This window comes from Amblyomma americanum, chromosome 3, assembly GCF_052857255.1.
Source record: "Amblyomma americanum isolate KBUSLIRL-KWMA chromosome 3, ASM5285725v1, whole genome shotgun sequence".
NCBI classification, from domain to species: domain Eukaryota; kingdom Metazoa; phylum Arthropoda; class Arachnida; order Ixodida; family Ixodidae; genus Amblyomma; species Amblyomma americanum.
Window position 1 is genome coordinate 204581928 of NC_135499.1, and position 22396 is coordinate 204604323.

Genomic DNA, 22396 nt, shown 5'->3' on the forward strand with positions numbered 1-22396 from the left:
TTCTGCGCAATTTCTGAGGCTTAATAAGCGTATTGGTATTTGCTTTCATTCTTTTATGATTTACTATACCGTCAGCACACACTCCCAACACAAGCTACTAGATCATATACAATACAACTCGTTCACTGGGTGCCCCTCTAGCACGCTCGAGCCAACGACCCTTCGTGGCTTATGCGTCATATGCCCGCCTGGCACGCAGAGGGCCCGGATTCGATCCCTATTGTCGTCTAGTTTCGTTTAATGATTTCTGGATTATACTGGAATTTCTTTCCGACTGACGCAGAACGACGCCCGACGCCGGGTTTTAAGCAGAACGAGCTTCTTACGCTCTCGCGTAAAACAATAGATAACAGTTAAACGAATCATGCCTTCGAGCCACGAAAAAAAGAAGACAGAAACGGTGAATCAGGTTGAGCGGATAGGCGATACAGGAGGTACACTCTTTTCCAAAAGTAACCAGACTGCATGGTTTGCTTCTCGTTCGTATAATAGAGCCCTTACGACTTCCCTGCAGATCAAAGAGGTCTTGGAAGATGAGGACAAGCGTTCTCCTTAACCCGTGAACAGAGATTTATAGCTTGTAGGCTGGCATAGGAGCTTCAATACACGACTGAGAAGCAAACAGTGCAGCCCTGGTTACTTTTGCCAAAGGCTGCACCTTCACTCCTCCACTCCTTCATGCTGCAAGTTCACCCGGAGCGCATGGCGCCTCCGCTTCACAGAGCACAGAGCGCATGCGTTCAAAGCCCCGAAGCCAAAGAAGCACGGGCACGTGCTGACCGCCATAGAGAACTTAAAACGCAGCCGCCAAAAAGCTATTTCTGACTCCTGGCACGCTTTTTGTACCGGCGATCAGGATGCAGCTATCGGTTCTCGCACACGGCTCGCGCTCACAGAGAACACGTGTCCGCTTTGGACAGAGACGCATCGTGCACAACAGGGCGACAGAAACCGAGAGACTGCGGCGGCACACGGCGGCTGTGCGCGTCCAATGATTGATTCCCGGCGGCATGGGGCTGACCTCCCACGACACGCCTGGGTCGATACCAATTCAATTTGGCCCGGCCGGTTGCAGCGGCGTCGGCGGCGGAGGCATCTTCAAGATGGCTACGCGCCGACGAAAGACGACAAATTTGCCGAGCCAGCGGAGTTTGCCTCGTGTCGAGCCGCATCGCCCTACGCTTTTCCCCGAACGTCGCCGTGAGCTCGGCTCAGTCTCGATATTTTTTAAAGTCAATGCGTGCGTTGTGAGAGTAGATGAAAAAATAAAAATGTAAATGTGACTTCATTCGCCTTGTTTGCCTTATTTCCCGTCTCTCGATGCGAGCAAAGCGGTTGATTTCGAGCGATAGCGGAGTTAACTCAATCAATATACTCGTAGCTGGGGGTTTTGACATAAATGAGAAGAGGAGTTACGAGGTGGGGCACTAACGCTGTACTGTAAACGCTCGGGCGGCCTTTTACTCCGTCTAATAGGAAAATTCAAACAGAGCTGGTTGAAACTATTTTTGAAACTGGAAGCAGTGAGCCTCGTTCGACCGTTGTGTAGTTATCTCAAGCGCCGAGAAGATATTTTGTCTTCTTTAATGTATCACTTGAGAACTGGAAAAGAAAAGCGCATTCGTTTTATTTTTTTTTACGCGCCCGATAACAGTGGCGAAAAAGAGAGCGAAAAGAACACCTCGGTATCTTCTCGCCTGGCTTCGAATGGGCGCAAAGCAGAATCTGCGCTCAGCTTGGTCTCAGGGATTACCGGGGATTAGTTTCGTTTAGAACCCCTAACTCGAGCCTTCCGCTTTCTTTTTTTGTTTTTCTTTTGAGTCGGAGAGGTAAGAGTTCTCAAATGGGAACAGGCTACTTCTTTTGGTGATTGTATTTCACCGTTGCTCTAAAAGCCGGGGTCGTCCTTTCACTCGCGATAGCTCGTTCCCGCTAAGTCGAGCGAAGCTCATTTGGCTGCGCAGACGCGGAGTGCCAAGGAGATTTTAACCTAAGTCCATTTGTTTGAGGCCGCACTGTTTCGCACCTGCCTTCTCCACCACCGCTATACTTGATCACATAAAGTGCATTCCCTGAATTGAGCTATTATGTTTAGGGCTAAGATGTTGTTGAATGCAGATTACAGCGTTGTCAAAACTGTGGGGTGTTTCCGGACTTTTCACGCGTCACGTTCCCAGGATCATCAATTAGTGCATCTGAGAGAAGTCTGTGAGGTTTTCACACATTTTACATTCGCTCACAATGCCTTCGCTTGGGTGTCTTTCTAAACTTTTTTTCAGAGGGCAATGCATGCCGAGCTAAAAAGTTCCTGACATACAATTCAATCAATGATGGATGCATATTGTGTTGCAGTTGTTTAAATGAAAGAAACCAAGCCAATGACAAAAAGGATTAATCACGTTGATGGCCGAATAAACTGATCAAGGTTCGCATTTATAATATATGTTTTGGTAAATACAACCCCGAAAATAAGAACACAAATGGTTTTGTTAACGTCAACGGGGCAAACTTTCATCTCGAGCATTTTTAAGGCCAGCCGGAAAGCATTTGCGCAATTGTGTTAAAACTTAAAGGCGACTTCTTGACGCTCAAAACGTAATAAGCATTCCTCAATATATTTTTACCTTTCTTAAACGAAACTACTGAAGGCGCGAATAATAAGGAGTTACGCCAGCGACATACACGCAATTTGTTGGGGCAGCTTGAAATGCAATTGCCGCGCATGTAGAAATACAAGACACATTAAGCAGCAGTCGTATCGTTTGGCGGCTGCAAAAACCGCAATTATGTCTAGTCTAGTGCCGGTTCTCGGGAGCAGTCACCGCTGGATGACTCATTACACAATCTAATATTCGTTGCATTTTAATCAATTAATACGAAAATTACACGTTATAAAGTCAAAATGCAGCGACGAAACACGTAATGTGGGTTTAAGCTCAGCCTTACGAAATACATCTTGCAGCACGAAACGTTATAAGAATAAAACCGGATAGAAGTATGACTTTCGTTTTGTAAGCGCTATCTGAAAGACGGACAGGAGAATTAAAATGGAAGGAAACTCACAGTGTGGTACTGAAGGCTCTTGGTTCGCCATAAATTGCATTCCTTTGTCGCGTTTATTAGAAGCACTGGGTGAACAAAAGTACCTTCCGTGCATTTAACAGTGTCGCAAGGCCCCCAAATTATTTTTTTCCTTTTCATTCCCAAGTCTTGTGGCCGGCCATTTTCTATCTCGAAACATCCACATGACCCTGCAGTGAAAATTATGATACTCGAGTGGCTTGAATAAAGGCTTTAACTCCAAAAAAGAATCGAAAATCCATCTCCCGCTTTCCAGAAATAGGTGTTCCTTTAACGAAAATTAGCCAATTTCGACAGAACGCGTTCGACTTGATATCCCACATGAATAGCTGGTATCAAGGCAACGCGCGTGGAATGTTTTTAAGCGTTTAAATCTGTTTGGTGAGGTTGTTTCTTTTGGGATAAAAGGTAGCAATGGCTAGCCGGATAACGGCTAAAAAATCCATACAAGACCACCTGCGCATTGAAATTAGTAAGTGGATTTTTGAAGAATTACTCTAACTTCTGCTTATGTAAGAATTTCATAAGTACTCAAGGATTATCAAAACGAAAGCAGGAAATGACTGTCTATCTGGCTCCGGAAAATCCACAGTCACCAGCTACGCAGTGGCGTTGTTTAGCTGTCCACTGTGCGGCAACATTTGTCCTCGTGGATTGGGCTGTTCCCGTCCCCCTACTTTACAGCCTACGCATGATACCGACACCCACACGATTTAAGGTTCCCTAAATAGCTGCTTTAAATATTACGGATAGCACGGGGTCAAAAAATATACTTAGGAGAATACAAGCAAATTGTCACTAAAGAGTCGCGCTCTCTTGTCGCCAAGAATTCCACGAGCCACAACACGTGTACTGGCGTACCTCTCGAGCGAATTTGTGTGAAATATTCAAGAGCCTATTTAGAAGTCTCCTCCGGAGGCTTTTGGTAACAACGCCGAAGTGAAGCGGGCAAGGATGCAATGTGCTCAGCAAACAAGACAGAGGACACAAAACGGAACAACGCGCGAAAAGAAATACGCAACGCGAAGGCGGACATTATAACCTCGCTGGATTAATGTTTTACCTCACGCAGAAAAAGCAAATAGGAAAAGGGGTTGCACCGTGGGCTCTTCCCTAGGCGCTGGTTTCGCGAACAAGCTTGCGCAGGGCGCGGACGGGCCTGAAAATGCGTTCATCATTATTTCAGACCAGCCCGCGGTGCAGTGAGCGCTTCAGTGGCGTCTCCGTTGGCGACGCATTTACGGGGCCGAGGATGCCCGCTTACGCGGTGAATTATACACAAGGCGGAGGGGAGGGTGGCATCCCAAAGCTGGATTGCGCAGCCGGCCATGCATGCCTGGATGAAGCAAAAACTAATTGAAGACGGACACCTGCACCGGATTACGGAGAACGAAGACACCACTCAGGAAAAGAAACAAAAGAGAGAAAGGGAAGCCCTCAAAAACAGGCCTAATGTCTCATGCTTGTTCTAGCAACGGAGCTAAAGACGGAGCAGCAAATGGTGCGCTCGAAGCATTAGCATTTCCCAACTGCAGTTTGGCGTCTCGACTGCAACCTAAGCGTTAATACTGCATTTTTGTTGCGATAGCTACATTACGGTAGCATTTCGAGCCTTCAGTGTGGCGGCGCCGCCACCCTGCGCCGCCACTTTGTCACGTGGTGCGGAGCAGCTGCCGGCGGCGCGGCGCCGTGGCTGATCACGTGGTTCGTCAAATGGTTGGTCACGTGACCAGTCACGTGGTGCGGAGGAGGTGCTGCTGCCGGCGGCGCGGCGCGCGGGCGAAACCGAGCTGCCACAGCTGTGCGCATGCTCCGTGTCAAGTGGGACGAAGATGAAGGAATGCCCAGCGAAACAGAGCGCGAAAGACTGACTTAGCAATTCAAGTGAGCAAGTTCCACTCGGCCAGCTGTAGCTATTGCGTCACTCCCGGTTTAACCAGAGCTAAACTACCGCCATTTCTTTTCATTTTTTTTTATTTTGGCACGAAACTGCGAACGTTGTTAAGACGCTATTGTGAGCTAAACCCCGACGCGACGGAGGGGAATCGCGACTCCTGTATACGGCTCTAAGTTCTGGCGTAGCTATAAGGTGCAGAATAGCGGCCAATTAGAGAAAAATTTTCCGAATTTCGCCGGGTTAAAGTAAATATCTTGGTAGAGAACACATCCTGCAGAGAGACGCCATTTTTTCCTCAGCTCTGCAAATCACTTGCTTGAATTTTCCATGAAAAGCAAATTTTTACTGGCAAGGAAGGAAAAGGTGGTCGGAGGGGAGTAGGGGTCGGCAAAGTCCTTAGCGTTACTGTAGTGAAGGACTCAATGTGAACGTAATATACAAGACACACTACTAGTTCCCTTTTACTTAAGTCCCATACTTTCAGTATTGGGTACACTGCGCAACTCATATTATCCACATCCTTACGCTCCGCGCTTCTGTTCTTTCCTGTGTCTAAATATGAAAGCGATGGCTCGCGTAAAATGCATCGGCGTGCCTCCAAGTCCGCGTTCTTGCCCTGCCTGTCTCCTTCGCATATCATCCTGTGCACTCTACCGCAGTGTGCTTCACACCAGCCCCGCTAAGCGCGCACGCTTGCGTTACTTGATAACTACCACCGGCGCGTGTGCTAGATTACTTTCTGATGACGCCACATTCAAAGAAAAAGAAAGGAAACAACGGTTGTGCAGTTGGCCCGGATGCGACGAGACAGTTGAGAGTCTTGCACCTGGTGGCCACACTTGTGGAGCAGCAAGGCAAAACAAACACACAGCAAGACGTTTCGATCAAAATAGCAAAGGGAAGGAGGGGGGGGGGGGGTGCTCCATGCTAATGAGGTTTGTGCATCCGAGCACGCTGGGGCGATGGCACGGGGCGCCAAAGGGAGCGGCGCCAAGTGGTGAACACCGTCTAATTAATTAGCGGTAATTAATTACGTCGGCCGAGCACCGCTCGGACAGGTCGGCTCCGCAGGGTGCGCACGAAAGGATACAACTTCCAGGGGCCCTTTCGCTAGATGGAAAAGATAGCAACAGTGCCCGCAAGCGCCTTCACGATGCCGGTGAACCCGACGCCTCCTTCGTGAGTGAAAAGATGGAAAGGAAAAAAAAATAGCGAGAAGGTCTGCGCACGAAGTCTTTTTTTTTTTTTTCAAATTAGCTGGAAAATACGTTTTGCCTGGCGGAAGTTAGTGTTTAGCTCCGTCTTTTTCTCATGTCTCCACGATAGCACTGAGCTCAATTATAGAGGGATTCAAGGAGAAATGTAGGTGATTGTTAGGGCTTATAACGTGTTCTTTCGAAATAAGCCGTGCCCTTTGAAATGTGTCCTTAGCAGATCGTTTATAGGCACTTCCCGTTTAGACATGCTGTCAGATGCAAGAAAGACAGCGATTTGCGTTTGTAGATTCTGGGAACATAGGCATAACGGTTGATACGTGGTTTATGATGTGCACAGATAAGTGGAATCTTCACACACCACCCTACAATGCACTCAAACCCAGGTTGTCATGACCCACGGAAGCCCTAACTTGAGCAAGGGGAGGGAAAGAACCTTGACTGCACTGTTCAAAGATTCGACAAGAGGACAGCTGCAGCCAGCTACAGCCTCCCTATTCCCTCCACTCTCTGCGGGCGCCACCTATCCGCAGCGGGAGGCTTATTTTATCTCCGCCAGAGATAGTCGCCACTACCAAGTCGAAGGGGATTTCTCTTGTCGGAACTTTCGTCGGCGGGAAGAGGCTTCCCCGTTCCCTTATCCTTGTTTGGGCATCGAAAACCGCTTGCCTCCAACACTTGCACCACGATATAGGAGATAAGCGTATACTGGTGGCTTATGTAATCCCTGGAAGCGAGCTGCGACCTGTCTGACATGCTCGACCTGCTAACAACTAGTCGGGGCGCCGAAGAGGCGTCCGAAAAGCGCGCTTCTGGTCGAGCTGGCACTTAGTGTCAGGGCTCCACACCCGTAAGCTAATTTTTGCTTGAGCGGACTCCGCCGCAGCGCCATTCTTCTGGTGAGTTGTAATTAAGCATTCTCACCCGAGCAACAGCGCGGTAAGCCGTCATCCGTCTTCAACAGCGATAACTCTACAGCAATATTTTTATTGCGAAAGCCCTACTTCACTAGCGGTCTTGGAAAAGTCGATATCTGTCGGAAGCCTCTCGCATTCCTGGAGAAATAAATAAATATCACCGCGGCTGACTGGGTGTCGAGCCCGGGGCGGTGCGAACTGATCAGCTTCGTTGGCCGCTACATGAGGGCACTATTCTATCGCAGCAGCCCATCACACATTGTGTTGCAACGCACTCTCGCGTTATGCATTGCGCATCAACTTCCGCCTATGTGCAAAAGACACGGAAGGAAAGGAAACGCCCATAACTGGCTCTCTCGTTCCTCGCACAGCGCAGTCATGCTTTGGGCTACGTGGCGGCCGTCACAGAGAGATACATGCACTGCTTGCGTTTGCGTTGACAACGTTTTGGCAGAAACGCGGCACTGGAGCAATAGGCCGCCGGCGTTGCTTGAGAGGCAATATGGAGCTAAACGGGGCGTCTACAAAGTGGACATCAGAGGGCCGTCGTCCGAGAGATTCTACACGGCTGACGTAGTCCACCGGGGAATGGATGTCGGTGAGCTATCCTTTAGGGCCCCAAATTCAACGCGAGCGGAGGAAGATGCAATAGGTCTCGCAACCGCGGATCCAAAAATCGAGAACGATTATCACAGACTCTTGCCGGGCCTGTGAACACTATCTTGCAGGGGAATATTACCTCTTGCCTCCCAGATTCTAAGACGGGCTGCCGCTGATACAGCTCAGACAAATATAATCTGGGCTTCACAATGTCCTTACCTTAGCTCTCCTGGCTCAGAAGCTCATCAACCGCTTTTGCAGCTCCGGGAAATCTTAATCTATTACTGCGATAGCCGCCGCCTCTACCCGGCCCCTGCCAAGGGACTGAGCAAGGCGGAGGAGTGAACTCTGCGGCGCCTGCAGACAGGAACTCCTTCCTGTCCTGTCGTAGTCAAACACTTTGATCCAAACAAAGTGGTGCGCCAGTGCCCTGCGTTGGCAGGGGCGGCCACCCGGTGGCGCTTGTACGACCCAGGTTGCTCATCCCGAGCGACCAATCTCTAATTTTCTGTTACCTGCCACGGTAGGGAGGTTGTGATCACGCCACAATGTCACGTGACCTTGTTCGCCCACCTAGATTGCTTCCCCGGGGATTTGGCGCTCACAACGACGATGATGACGCCGAATTTTCTCCAGAACGGAAGCTTTAACACTAATGTCGTTACAATTTGCTCATTGGGTGAAGGGAAGTGACGCCAATAGACAGAAAGTGACGTGCCTTCTGGTAAAGGCATCATCATATCGTACTGCCGACGCCAAACGGAATTAGGTGTCCCTGTGACGTCCCGTCTCTTCTACGCCAGGTAGTTACACGCAGTGACCGAACGCTCCGCGAGTGCTACCTTGGACGATTAACGACTGGACGCCCCACTCCAGCTGTAGTCAACATAGTGCTGTGCGCGTGTGTTTTATTGCTTCATCATGAACTAATCACGCGCACAACCGGTACACATTTCTTATTGTGTAAATAGTTTGTGTATATTACATCTCCCACTATCCTCCCTTCGTGTCCCCTCACCTCTTTCATTTCATTTCTCCATTCGGCCTGCTGCTATCCTTTATTTCCGATATCCCAGCTCAGCTGCTTCAGTATCGATAGCAGATGCCGGGGCTAGCAAAAATCTTTTCCTTCCTTTTTATTAATATTTTAATAAAACTACTTACTACTACTGTTCTTGTGAATTTTTGTTTAGAGAGAGGTATCTATCACTGAGCGTAAACACGAACTATTTTTCACTGCGCCCAACTGTCTTTCTTTTCTTACATGAAGGCACAGGCTCCCTTTACTGCTTCCCGCGCAATGCGACAGTAGTAGTTCGCGTACTCGATATCTGCGAAGATGCTCCATCGCAGTTTTATCTCCTCCAAACCATTCCCCCAACTGTGGGACAGAGAGACCGAGAGAGAAAGAGGAAAGAAGAGCCGAGAAAAGGCCTCGATGGCGCGATAGCGATTCGCCGCCAGAGCGAAGCGGGGCTAGAGCTGCAGGCTTGACGCAAGCGGACCGTGTCCTCCCGCGCGGTCCCGCCATTAGAAACCGGTCCTCCCGGAGCAAATTCCGTCTGCAAGAGCGATCGCGGAAGACAAAAGACCCGGCGCGGAAATGCAGCGGCCAGCACATGGATGCGCGCCGCCCCCGCTGGGCGAGAGAGGGCGCCGCGTACAAATGACGCGCGCCAGAAATCTGGTCCCACCACGCTTCTCTCGGTCCCTGGGCGGCGCCGTAATCTTTCACCCGGAAGGCCCGCCAGCTTCGCAAGCTGCTCTCGTCTTGCTCAGGCTCTTCTTTCTCGCTTACTTTGTGAGTGGCGTTGCGGCCTAAGGATGCGCAGCTGGCCAGGGGTGTAGGAAAGGAGAGAACAACGACTGGCGAAGGACGATGATGAACTAGGTTGGCTCTTCCTGGCTAGGAGCCTGGCGGACGTCCCCACTCCTTCAGCGATAGAGGGCGTAGGAAGCGGGAAAGCAGTCGTGCCTGGTTCGACCTCCTATCGTACGACACTGTACCTCTAAATGTCACGAGTCAGCTGTAAGAACGATGGTGAGATTACTAAGGGACACAGGCGGGGCTCGCTAATGAAGCCCTGTATTCGATTCATGAATCAACATGCAATATGCTAGCCATCTAGGTCCATTCACTTTCGTCTGGCATTGGTAAACAGCTGTATCCGAACGAGCCACGATCGGGGTGATTGTTTAGTGAGGTCAGAGACAGTCGATTTCTACCATTCTAGCATTGCTGTTCACCATTTTGCGAAGCCATATTTTTTTTTTGCTGCTATATTTCACTTATGCACTTTCTTAAGTATGCATTTTGCTAAGGTTGAACCTCTAGCGTTTCGCCTCCATCGAAATGCCACAGGAGCGGCCGGGATCCAACCCGTGTTTTTCGGGTCAGCACCCGAGCACCATAACCGCTGAGCCACCGCGGAGGCAGTGTGCTTATATTATAGCCTAATCATGCAAGCAAACTATGTAATGACAAATCAATCTAATTTATAATGACATGCCACCGTGACGTGTTCTTACTTCCATATTCCTGCACGCTTTAATCGCCGCGATGCTCTCCGACACAAATGCGAGCGCTGCTGTCTTAGCAAACACACGCCGCTCGCAAACACAAGGTGGCGTTGTGATACCCGGAGGCTGGTGGTCGTGTACAGACTCAATGCAGAATTTCACAAAACCCGGCTCAAGAAAAGCTACAAAGTAAAAAAAGCCTTCCTCGGGCTCAAGCCCATCCATCACGCCGGCGGAAGCGGCCGCGGCGAAGAACGGCCCGAAACGCGCCATGTTGGCAAGGCACGAACACGCGACACCGAAAAAAGAAACAAAAAACAAAAACAAAGAAGCCGAGGAAAGTGCAGTAGCGTGCAAACTGACACGAGCGTAATGAGGTCCGGTTTGCACGCAGCAAAAACACAACAAAAAGTGAGGCCGGCCTCAAGATTGGTTGATGCGCAGTAGAGGTGTTATGCGGTGGTCGCAAGCTCAGCTGCACAAACAACCGCAGGAGCTGTGAGGGGAAGCAAACAAAAAAAAAACAGAGAGGTCCTGGGGAGGGGGGCAAGCTGTGATGGAGAGGAATGTGGGAAAACAAACGCAGCGAGTGCCTGCGTTAATTTTCTCAACTTGTTTGTGCCTCTGCTACGCTGTTTAGTTCTTCGGTTCCACCGCAGGAAAGCCGGTCAGTGTCGAAAGTTAATGTTGTGCACCCAGAAGATTAAGTGGAATCGCGAAACGCCCCAAACTGTTGCATGAAAAAAAAAACAGCAGAGAAATACTACGCATCGACAACGAATCGGGAAGGCTGAAACCTGCGCAAGGGAGCTCAATATCGAACAATAAAGTTGAAATCAGACACTCGCACTTAACGTCAACCAATAATTGATGAGCTGAAAGGGAAATCTGTAGTGTGTCCAGAAATATGTAGTTAGGCCCCGATGACTATCAGCCTTATCGATGACAATCTGCGTTAAAAAAAAAAAAGACTACAAGGCTTTGAAAAGTGCTGCGTTTCAGACAACGACATCGTTGTTTCTTCAGTGGTCTTACGGCCACCGTGTGAGGCTTTTCGTCGCGAGCATGACCTCTCTGCTGCTTTCAGGGTGAGATGGTATTTGAAAGCGCTCGTATCATTGCACCTAGACTTTTGTTCCACAAGGTGCAGCAGGGCGACTGAATTGTAAGCTTCGGCTAATGTCTTCGTGGCATAGAAGTCGTGCCCCGCCTTACGACATATTTTTCGCGCATAAAGTAACGAGAAAGAAACCCTACTTTTCAAACCGTGGCCGCGCTCTGCCGTGGCTTGTTATCCGGTAAGCCTAGCCCTAAACGCGCGCATAATACCGCGACGGAGAAAACCACGCGTGCCCCCCCCCCCCCCCCCCCCCCCCCCCCTTAGGGCCAGAGGACGTAACAAGCCTCTCGGCGCGCGTGTTCCGCCGGCGAAGAAAGGTTTCTTTCAGAGACGCCGAGCCCTCCAGCCACCATTAGGGCGCACAAAGCGTGTGGGTGAATACGGGGAAGAGGCAGCGGCGTCGTCGACAACGACGACAACGCGACACAGTCCTCTCCGATCACAACAATGAAGGTTCGTGAGCCGCGCACCCGCCGCGCTCTAAAATCAAAACTTCTCTTCGGGCTGACTGCGCGATTGTTCCCCAACTCTTACCCAACGTATGCTGCTTTCACTGGTATGTTGGTTCCTGGCTGCCACCACTGTTGGTAGTCTTGCTTCAGTCTCTCTAGCTTGCTGTCGTTTTCAACGTTTGATTTTCAGAGATTTACGCTAATGCTTTGGAACAGAGGGGAAAAAATAATACAGGAATCGAATGAGAAAAAAAAAAGCTGGAAATGCAGCAGAGGCAGCTGAGGATTTCGTTCCCGAACTCCTGCTTATGTTCGTCCGGCTCGCTGTGCCCTTTTCCCTTCCGCATCTTTCTTTTCCCTTACGAGTGCTCAACCGCGGTTTCGCTGCGCCACATGTTTTCCGGCCGGAATCGAGCCTCTGCGCAGTTTCGAGTGCGGCCTGAATAATAATGCCCCGACGACGAGGCGGGAACGCGCGCGCAGTGCGCAAACCGGGAGGAGGCTGGCGGACAAAAATGTGCCCGAGCTCGCGTGCGCGCGCGCGCACCGCCCCCCCCCCCCCCCCCTCTTTCCGCACACACGCACACACAGACACATACGCTGCAGGGGGAAGACGACACACGGCTGCGGCAGTGGAAGCAGCAACGGTGGCTGGAGCAGCAAAACACGGCTCTTAAAAAGGTACGGCCGTCTGAAAGGACTTGGCAGGAGAGAGATGGATGGAAAAGAAAAAAATATGAAGAATCAAAGCGACACAGGATACGCGAGCATTCCAACCACAGCTATACGGAAAAAGAAGAGCGTCGGAACCCGACGCTTGAAACTAAGGACTAAAAAGAGAACAAAAGCAACTGCTGAGATGAAAACGCTAGAAGAGAAGAATCAGAAGAGAGATAAGGCACACGCGCAGCAGCCGTGTAAGTTTCAACGTCGGGCACGAGTAGCTAGCTCGACGCGAAGAATTTTGAGCAGTCGACGGCGCGTCTAATGATGGCGACATCTCCTCTGTCACTGGCACCGCCGAAAGAGACAACGAGCTGGCAATGTACGCACAACCAGTCAAAGCCAGCCAGGCAAGGAATGAGAGAGGAGAGAAAAGTGCGGAGGCGAGACGGTCCGTGCATGGCCATGGAGGCGGATTTTCGGGGCACGCGTAGATGAGTCGATCCTCGGGGTAACATGGAAACGAGATGCCACCCAAGACGGACGTGCCTCCGATCGAAGGAGACAGTCACGCCTCGGAGCGGAGGCAATTTCACCGCCATGATATCCTTCTATGCCCGCCTCCATAGACAGGTGATGCCGAAAATTCAGCGAGCGCAGAGCCGTCTTTGGAAAGAGATGGGAGCAAACTTGCATATAGTAAAGCGCTCTTTCTGAGTCCTTCATCTGAGCACGCACGTGCGCTTTGCTTGTTGCTTCGTCAGGCACTTTCGCCAAGCTCGTCTTCCGACTAGTTTCCTAGTTCCTTTCGCTGTTCCAGGGGTTTTTGTGGTTTATGAGTATATTTATTTGCCCACTAATACTTGTTCGCACTTTGCGCTCGCCTCAGATGGAGTTCCTCAGGAGTTCTTTTTTCTTTCTTTGTGTCCTTTCTTATTTTTCGGATTCTCATACTGTATTTCCTTGCGGCATAAAGAAAAAAAAAACGTACGGCGGTTTTAGGGTGACAGGGTATACAAACCCAGCGCTATTTGCCAAAGCGACCATATTTCGTTTTGCACTTCCGACTCGTTTCGAACTATATTTATGTGTAGAGCGTCAACATATATTTGGTGATTTGCCATAAACTAAGACACACTCGCTCAGTGAATCAATAATTCAATAGGTAAATCGACTAAGGAACAAAAAACAAGGAAATAAAGTCATATTTAACGTGATAGACATGGTGTCATTACGGTCACTTCTGATATGAAAGGTAATAAAATTGGTTTAACGACAGGAAACACTGGAGCTTGTCTAATTCTCACCAGAGCAGAACCATGTCTGTTTTCCTACTCAGATATCTACGCAGTGTCTAAAATCTACACTACTGCTCTCGTTTTTTACTAGTGTCTATAAAGTTTTAAAATCTTTATTTTATGCTATGCATCTTTTCTCTATTGTACTCTATTATATTTTCTTTGTTATGGTAGCGTTACGCGCAAAAAAAATTTGGGAGAAGCAAGAACATCCACACCACCCGAGCTGATTTAGTACAACGCGTGCCGTTATATGCAGAAAATGATACGTAAGGAAGAATTCTCGCCTTTTTAAATTGTGCGAAAGAGTAAAAAAAAAAAAACAAGACATGCACTACGGAGATGATAGAAAACTGCAATACCTTTTATCCCGCAACAACAAAGGATCTCGGCTCTGGCTGTTTTCAGAGAAGCCACGTATTTATCTTCTTGGAATTGCGCAATCTTTTACTAAACGCTGTTTTCGAAACCAACGACAATACTACGGGTCGTTATGCTCTGCTGAAAAAAAAACACAAGAAAATTACTTAAATACCACTAATCATGCCCGAGTAATAAATGCGCAGTTTGAAAAACATAAAACGAGAAACACAAACTACGCAGGACAGCTTGACATGCGAGGCACTGGCACTTTTTGCAACAGCACTGCTTGCACGATAACAAAAACCAAGAGAAGCTTCAAAATTCCACCTTAATGGAGAGCTATTTAAGCCTAACTTTCGCTGCTACTCTTGATTCATCGGTGAGCACGGCACTGGCGAAAATCCGGGGCGTGGTGCTCACGCTGACATTTGCCATCCGTTTCTGCTGAACAAAGCGGCAATGATGACACTGCGAGTCACATCAGGAGTGATAACGGAACGCATACTCTTTACATAACCTTTACAAAATGAATTTTTTAAGGCTTAGATACTCGACGATCACGCTTACATAGTCTACATAGGGTTGAGGAAAAGTCTGCTTCTTCTTTTTACCGCACTTCGGTATAGACCTCTTTCAGCGAAATAACTGTTGTGGTTGTGTGTGTATGCGGGGTGCCTCTGCCGCGCTGACCCTAGCTAATCGGAGCGGATCACGGCTCATTCCGGCCATCCTCCGGGCCTCGAAGGCGACTCTTTTGCGGAGTCCTACCGGTGAGCGCACCTCCGGCCACCTCAGGTAAAAATTTATCCCTCCCCTACGAGCCTCCACCTCATTCCGCCGCACAAAAGCCTTTGCCCACTAGAAGCCTACGCAGCAGCGCAACGTACGAAAGAGTTACGACGAAATAAAATTCAAAGATGCAATGAAAAGGCGATCAATGTAAGAGCGTGATGAGCAGCCATTACTGCAGCCCAGATTCACAGCCTCACATTGTATGATCACCTGAGTCCGTATTCCGAGTTTGTGTCATAATAAAAAGCGTCATAATGTGCCGCAGCGGCTACACCTTATTGGTCGAAACGCCACATGCGGATGTGGTGGTTCGGATGTAGCAAAAAGTGTCGAAGAAATCGGACGGTGAGGTCAAACACATACCGTGCGCTCCTCTAGCCAACGCCCAACGTTCTTAGACAACGTTGCCTCTAGCAGCAGATCCTCAATGACAGCCAACATGGCGGCTGGCTCTGAAGCGGTGTTACTGCGTTTTTCGGCCCATGAACTGGCTATTAATTGGGCACGGGACTTTCGCTTCGTCATATCTTACCTATAAGAAATTGGATGGACGATAAAGTGGGCCTGTTTTTCTTTAATTTTCCTGGACGATTCGGTGGCTTCTAGGCCTAACGAGCACCGGTTTGTTGTAGAAATTGTTCTCTTCATTCAAACCGGATGGCGCCAATACCACCGGAGTTATCTCGTCTGTGTATGTCAAATGATGTAACATAAAACATAATGACCAGCAAATTGCTTGCATTCACTGCGCGCAAACGTGCATTTCCTATTATAGAACTCTCTGCTTTTTAAGCGTCTTGCACCATGATCGTGTGTAATGTCTGCCAACGTGAACCGCTCATGTGCACGGATGGTCAGCCGCCAGCGACGCGCTGCTATATCGACGAGTTTGACATGCCAGAAGTGGGTTTTCGACGCCCCTTACGGTTCTCGACAGCCGCGGTGGTGTGGCTCTGCCTTAAGCTCGCGAGTTAGCTTGCAAGTTAGTTTTCAGGCGTCAGTGTGGGCATGCCTGCGCTTCGTACCATGGCGAACCTATGAAAAGTTCGTCTGCGAAGTCTCCCAACGTATCTGTGAAGAGAAACGCAGCAAGATTTTTTAGCTCATCCCTTTTATTTATTGAAGGCAGAAAAATTTAAAACCAATCAGCGGCATTTCGCGGCTCTTGCAGTGCCTGCATAAAAGGAATGAAAAATGTAAATTACCGTCTGCACAACCGCCCGATAACAGCGCCAACTTGCGTTCAGCGATGTTGCAGACGGCAATTCGTCACGGCGTCTTGGTTCAGCACGGCATGGAGCGCGCATTGTGCAGCAAGTGAGTGCATGCCACAAATTTTGCTCTCCGTTCCCTTTTACCCTCAAGATAAATGTAATATGCCGTGTTGTGTGAACAAGCTAGCTGCCTTTTATTTACCATAGGCGATCGACGGCTGTAGCGGCCGCCTTCTGTCACTGAAAAGACGCACGTATTGTGTACAATATTTTCTCCTTTTAAGTACAACTCCGGCCTTTACATTGCAGAAAAGAGTATCTGAACTACTGTTTCTATTTATTGAAGTTCATTGGGCAAATAAAGCAGCCTTCATATCACACCTTTACAGTGGAATCCGATGGGAAACTAAACCTGTGGCTGGTTGCTTCTTCTGTCGTATTAGTCGCGTTCCATTTGTCGGCAAAGATCAAAAGCGCCGCTGGACGTTTCCCTGCGGCAACCGCAACGCAGTGACATCCTGCCGCTGCTCACAGTCGCAACCGAACCGACATCCGCTTCCGGCGTTTTGACCAGTCAGGTCCGGCCGCTGCGGCAGATTATGACGCTTTTTATTATGACACAAACTCGGAATACGGCCGCTGTGATGTTTTCGCCTCTCCGTCTATTTCTGTAAGCATCCAATATTATCAAACTCTATTTTGTAGGGTAGTTTGCGAGGCGCAGTTATGTGACGTTATGTGGAAGTCTCAAAACTGCACGCAGGGGTAGGAGAGGCGGCTTAGTGGAGGGATGCGGGTCAATTCTGACCACGTGTGTTCTTTGCCGTGCAGTGACACCGCACAACACGCGGGTGTTCTCGCATTTCGTCTCCATCGAAAATGCAGCCGTAGCGGCCGAAAACAATAACTGTCAAGCCACCGCGGCGGGACGTAGTCACAGGAGTCGTGCGCTGAGCGGCGAGCAAAGCGTCAACAGACTTCTCTCTGAGTTTAAGGCAAAATTCTTCTACAGTCCTTGTCAAAATTATACAGCCCAAAGTGTTTGCTTCCAAGCAGTGCAGCGGGGCTCCTAAGCACATTTGACAGTTCTAAGCTTGGGAAGGTTGAGGACTTAAGTTGCTCCCGCCTTCGTGAGATTAGGGTCCCTGTGTATGCAAGAGTAGCCGTGCTGCCGGGCTCAGAAGCAGACCCCTTGCGCTGTGTACTTTTGACAAAGACTGTTCATCTCGATCGCCGCCTATTAGGGACGCGCTAGGCCTAAGGGCGTCAGCACCGTGCCGCGATCAGATCGGGAACCTTTAGGTACCGTTTTCTCCAATTACAACGCCTCACTCTAGACACTATGAGCAGGCTGTTGAAGTTTGTGTCTTTATCTAGGTATAAGTGCGCTGTAAACTACGCACAGCTTTTATAAAACGACGATTGAAGAAACGAACAACCGAGGAAGGTCGTTCAAGCTTAAACTTTCCTGTTAATCTTAGTCTTCATTCAGAAGAATAATGGCGCTACGCATTTTAATGACACACCGGTCCGTTATACTATAGCATATAAAAACAATTCAGCAGTTAGCTATGATTAGAGTTGTGCGGGACTACTGATACTTGCAGGCCTTTATGAACTGGTCTTCCGTAAGCTAAACCATTCCAGCTTGTAGTTTTTTCATTGACACTGCGCATGATCCTTAGTCCTGAGCACTTGTTAAACCATTCGCCTAGCGTACACAATTCCAGCCTGAATTTCCGGTACACTAACTCTTTTGAACTAAGTAGCGAGACAATGTTGAGTGTCAAAAAACTAGCCTGCCTACCTATGGAATATTTTTTTAATTTCTTACCCTTTTTTAGACGCTATAAAATAGCTGCTCTTTCTGCGTTTTATTTTGTTGAGGTATGCGTTTGCGCATTTCATTTGTCATGCCATTGCCATCGCAAATGAGTATTGTTATTTAGTAGAATTAGAAAAAAAGTCACGATAAGTGGCAAAGTCCAGCATGAAAATATGACGCCTTTTTTATACGTGTTTTCTGTAAAGGAAATTTGTAGAACACGCAAGGATGTTCAAGTCACACCTTTCTTTTTTTCCTTCGTTCCCGGTCTAGTGAGAGGGAGTTGTTTTTAATCAAAATAAAATGAGGAAATGGCGTTTTATAGGTTCCTTGTTTCACACTACGTATAAGTCCATATTCCGAACGTTGTATCCACGCTCGAAATCTGCTCCATGTTTTCGTTGCTACCCCATTGTGAACAAGAAACCCGCATGAATTTTGAAAAGTGTCTCTGGCTTTTATTTTCTCTCTCTTCACAACTACTCGTTTACCTTCTCTGTGGAATTGAGTACCGTGTGGTACAAAGTCCGTGAAGGAATTCGTACTACAACCATACTGTCATGCTGGTTTGCTTCTTTTTCCACCTTACATCAGCAGGTAATGTTCTCAACTCTGTGCACTTTAGTCACCTTTCCTATAGTACTGTTCTCTTTTCATTCTTTTTTACGCACAATTCACATGACGCATTGATTGCTGTAGAAAGAGGTGATTGTATTCTGTCCTAATAACAGCACTGCCTACACAATGGTCTCCCCTTGCTGCTTGTTAGTGTTTTCTACCGGAAACCCGCGTAGAGAAGCCATAAATGGCGCCAAATACACGCTGACGTCTACCACCGCAGAGGCTAACGCACCGCCTAACTAGACAGCGAACCCACGTTGGGAACGCGCTTTCTTTGGTACTTTTCCTGTCATGCTGTCAATTCAAGCGGAGCCCGACGGAACGTGCCTACCCAACACTTTCAGCAGCAGACCTGCGCAATGTACCGGCACAAAAGCCCGTACCCGCCGTTTAATTCCGCGCAGCGCGGTGGAAGCGTGGATAGCTGCCCCACCGCTAATCAACAAACTAAGTTACGAAGCAGTTCGTTATTAAGAACGACTCGAAACTTGCAGGTGCGTGTGTGCTAGCGAATCCCGATAACCAACAAATCGGTAACCCCGGCTCCGGCTGAATCGGAGCCCGTTAATTTGGGCATAGACTTTCGCCAGACTAGTCGTTGGTTAACTGTTCGATTGAGCTTTGACTTCCACAGCACTGCAGGACTTTTCAGAAGAGGAGTACAACAGGAAGCATTTGTTTTCCGCTTTCATGCATCCCATTTCTCTTGCACGCGTGCATCGAATGTGGGGCACAATGGAAAGCAAATCGTTTCAGTGCTTGCAGAGCGGTAGCTCCTTCCTGCGAACACAAAACCAAGGCACAAAATATGCCTAGCAAGACGTCCTCCGGCCTTTGAGACCATGCTAGGTACAGAACAACAGTAATCCTCGTCCATGCATGGGGGAAAAGGGCGGCTTTGTGCGACCGCACACACTCACCGTTCTGTCTCCCAGATGGCGCACCTTGCAGGGCAGGAAGACCGCCTTGCCAGCGCTCGTGGTGACGTTCCTGGAGGTGCTGTTGTCGAAGTAGGGCGACGGCTCGGACGAGTCTGGAGCCCGCGCTGCTCTGCCGCCGCCTGAGCGCAGGCGGTGGGAATAGTGCTTGGACCGGCTGTGCATTTCGGCCAGGCCTGCAACAAAAGGAAGAAAGGGCAAGGACTTAATTAAGTGGTCACCACCTAAGGTGACCGCGCACGGTCCTTCATCACCTCTCTTCACTCCTAGCAGCTAAGCTGACAATGACGCAGCGTGTCAATAACGGTCCGTTTTATCTATAATAAATACCAGCGCACTGATTCCCCCAAAGAATTGCTTATCCGTGCAGACCTAGCTACGCTAGCAAGCCGCGCAACCTTGCACAGTTTGAAGTTTTTGTACTTGACAATTCATAGAGCATTTAACATTAACACTACTACGTATGTCACTTTCAGAAATTCCAGGGGAACACGCCGTAAGCACGAATATACACTGGGAGAGTACATTTGTGCCAGCAATGTATGCTACTGTTCATTTTTCCCTCAGGCAACACGCGAATGGAACTCTTTAGATAAGCTGGTCACTACACAACCTTCTCTGGACAAGTTCGTGCAGTTCGCCGCAATAGCTGTGCTATCTACAAGCCAAAATTGACTTTCGTCTTCGTTATTGTGCCTTTGATTTCATATAAGATTCTTTTTCTTCTTCTTTTGTTCTCATTGTATACATGATATAGTCAACTTGTACATCAACTCACTCCTGTAACAGTTCCAATTTGGGACTGACAGCATCTTCAAATAAAAATAAATGAATAAAAGAACCTACCAATTATTTGCTTTAACTGGAAATTTCGTTACTATCTTCGCAGCTTCTGCCTAAACTATTGTCAGTGAATACCCAGCGCTTCGCGTCGATAGAAAGACGTTGTGTTGTACACCAGGCATCCTGGATCCCTACCGCCGACGGAAATTAAAATGCTGCAGCGTTGGCAGCATCGATCGTCAGCACTGAAGGCTTGCCAGACACTGCACCCCTTCCGGCGGCTGTTGTGCTCGTGCGACAGGTTGTGACTCTGCCGTACGTGCGTACTTAATTTACGTCGTCCATAGTTACCCTATCCCACTTTTCATCATCTAAGCCCCCTCCTCCAGTACTCCAGTGCGGGGGAACTAACCCGAAAGTCTTCTGGTTAACCCTCTGTTTTTCCTCTTCTAGTATTTCATTATTTTGCACACGCGGAAGCTAAGGCCGCGACACTACAGGCTTCATTTTTTTGCATTGTGCGTACTATCATTAACCGCAACTGTCAGGTTAATAATAATAATAACTGGTTTTTGGGGGGAAAGGAAATGGCGCAGTATCTGTCTCATATATCGTTGGACACCTGAACCGCGCCGTAAGGAAAGTGTAAAGGAGGGAGTGAAAGAAGAAAGGAAGAGAGAGGTGCCGTAGTGGAGGGCTCCGGAATAATTTCGACCACCTGGGGATCTTTAACGTGCACTGACATCGCACAGCACACGGGCGCCTTAGCGTTTTTCCTCCATAAAAACGCAGCCGCCGCGGTCGGGTTCGAACCCGGAAACTCCGGATCAGTAGTCGAGCGCCCTAACCACTGAGCCACCGCGGCGGGGAACTGTCAGGTTGCAGATTAATTTTTGCGAATAAAAGCACCGACATTCATTTTCACCGCCGAGTAGTTGTTCTTTACATATTTTAATGACCACGAGGTTAAAACAGTAGTATAGCCTTTCGCTGTCAAGAAAGCACTGCATCCTACATTTTTTTATAGGAAACTGTGCCTGAAAAAAACAGTTGAACGTTTGCATCAGGGGCATTGTGCCCGAATGGAATTTCACATTCATCATCAGCCTGACTGCACCCACTGCAGGGCAAAGGCCTCTCCCATGTCTCTCAAATTAACCCTATAACACTGCTGTGACACTTAATGTGCTGAAATTATAAGCAGTAGTTTTCTTTACGAAGTAGAAAAAGAAAAGGCTTTGTTCTGTCGATTGCCCCCTGAAGAAAATGTATGCTACAATTGATTTCCTGAATTATATGTATCGTTAAAATGAAAGCGACGGAGGTTCGGTATCATATGTTAGACAAGTTCTATATTAATTACATTTTTATAATGACCTTGTGTCAGAGACGAATGAGTAAATTTATGAGCTCCCGCTAAACTTACCCACATGCACGCACTCTTGAATATACCAACTAATGCAACTAAAGCCACGAACGGTAAAAAGAGAACGAAAATTAAGCATACCTAAAGACATTACAAAATCTGAGATCCTGCGTATTACTTAATGCGCATTTTAGGCCTAATAAATCAGGTGTGTTTAACTCTTACAATTAACACGGCAATAAAGCTTCCTTGCCAAACGAAGCGACTTTTTCTATGCACTGTAGGCAGCTTTTCTCTAGGAAAACTATTCCAGCTTTGTTCAGAACTATTACTGAGCAAGTGCTGTTGTAAGAGCTTGTCGGCTTTCTCTGCGTAAGCGAAAGAGTTAGTGAGGCAGAGAGGGAGGGAGGGAAGGAGAGAGAGGGGGAGGGAGAGAGCGCACTGAAAAGTTGGTGCTAATTTTTAGAAAAAAAAGAGGAAAAAATGTGTTTAACACGCGTCCACCTTGTCGCCCAACTTAAGGTCTCTAAAGACATACTTCTTGATAGATCCTTCTATTTAAGTATCAATTTCAGGACGGACGAAGCATTACAGCACAAAGTCAATAAACCTTGACAGCACCGCAGCCCACATACTCCGTTTATTCCGCTCAAAAATCAATGCTTTGCTCGATGGGTATGTCAGTTTAACGAGCAAAAAACTTTTCTCTTGGAGTTTTTATAGAATCCAGAA

General features: G+C 48.3%; 1 protein-coding gene across 4 annotated transcripts in view; it reads right to left on the minus strand.

The window, feature by feature from the left end:
- LOC144125920 (protein amalgam-like) overlaps positions 1-22396 on the minus strand; it is a 339341-nt gene that overhangs the window by 109155 nt on the left and 207790 nt on the right. For all 4 annotated transcript variants that reach the window (XM_077659734.1, XM_077659733.1, XM_077659732.1 and 1 more), the window contains exon 2: positions 19498-19691. In XM_077659734.1, the coding sequence (XP_077515860.1) occupies positions 19498-19691 (194 nt within the window). The remainder of the gene's footprint in view (positions 1-19497; positions 19692-22396) is intronic.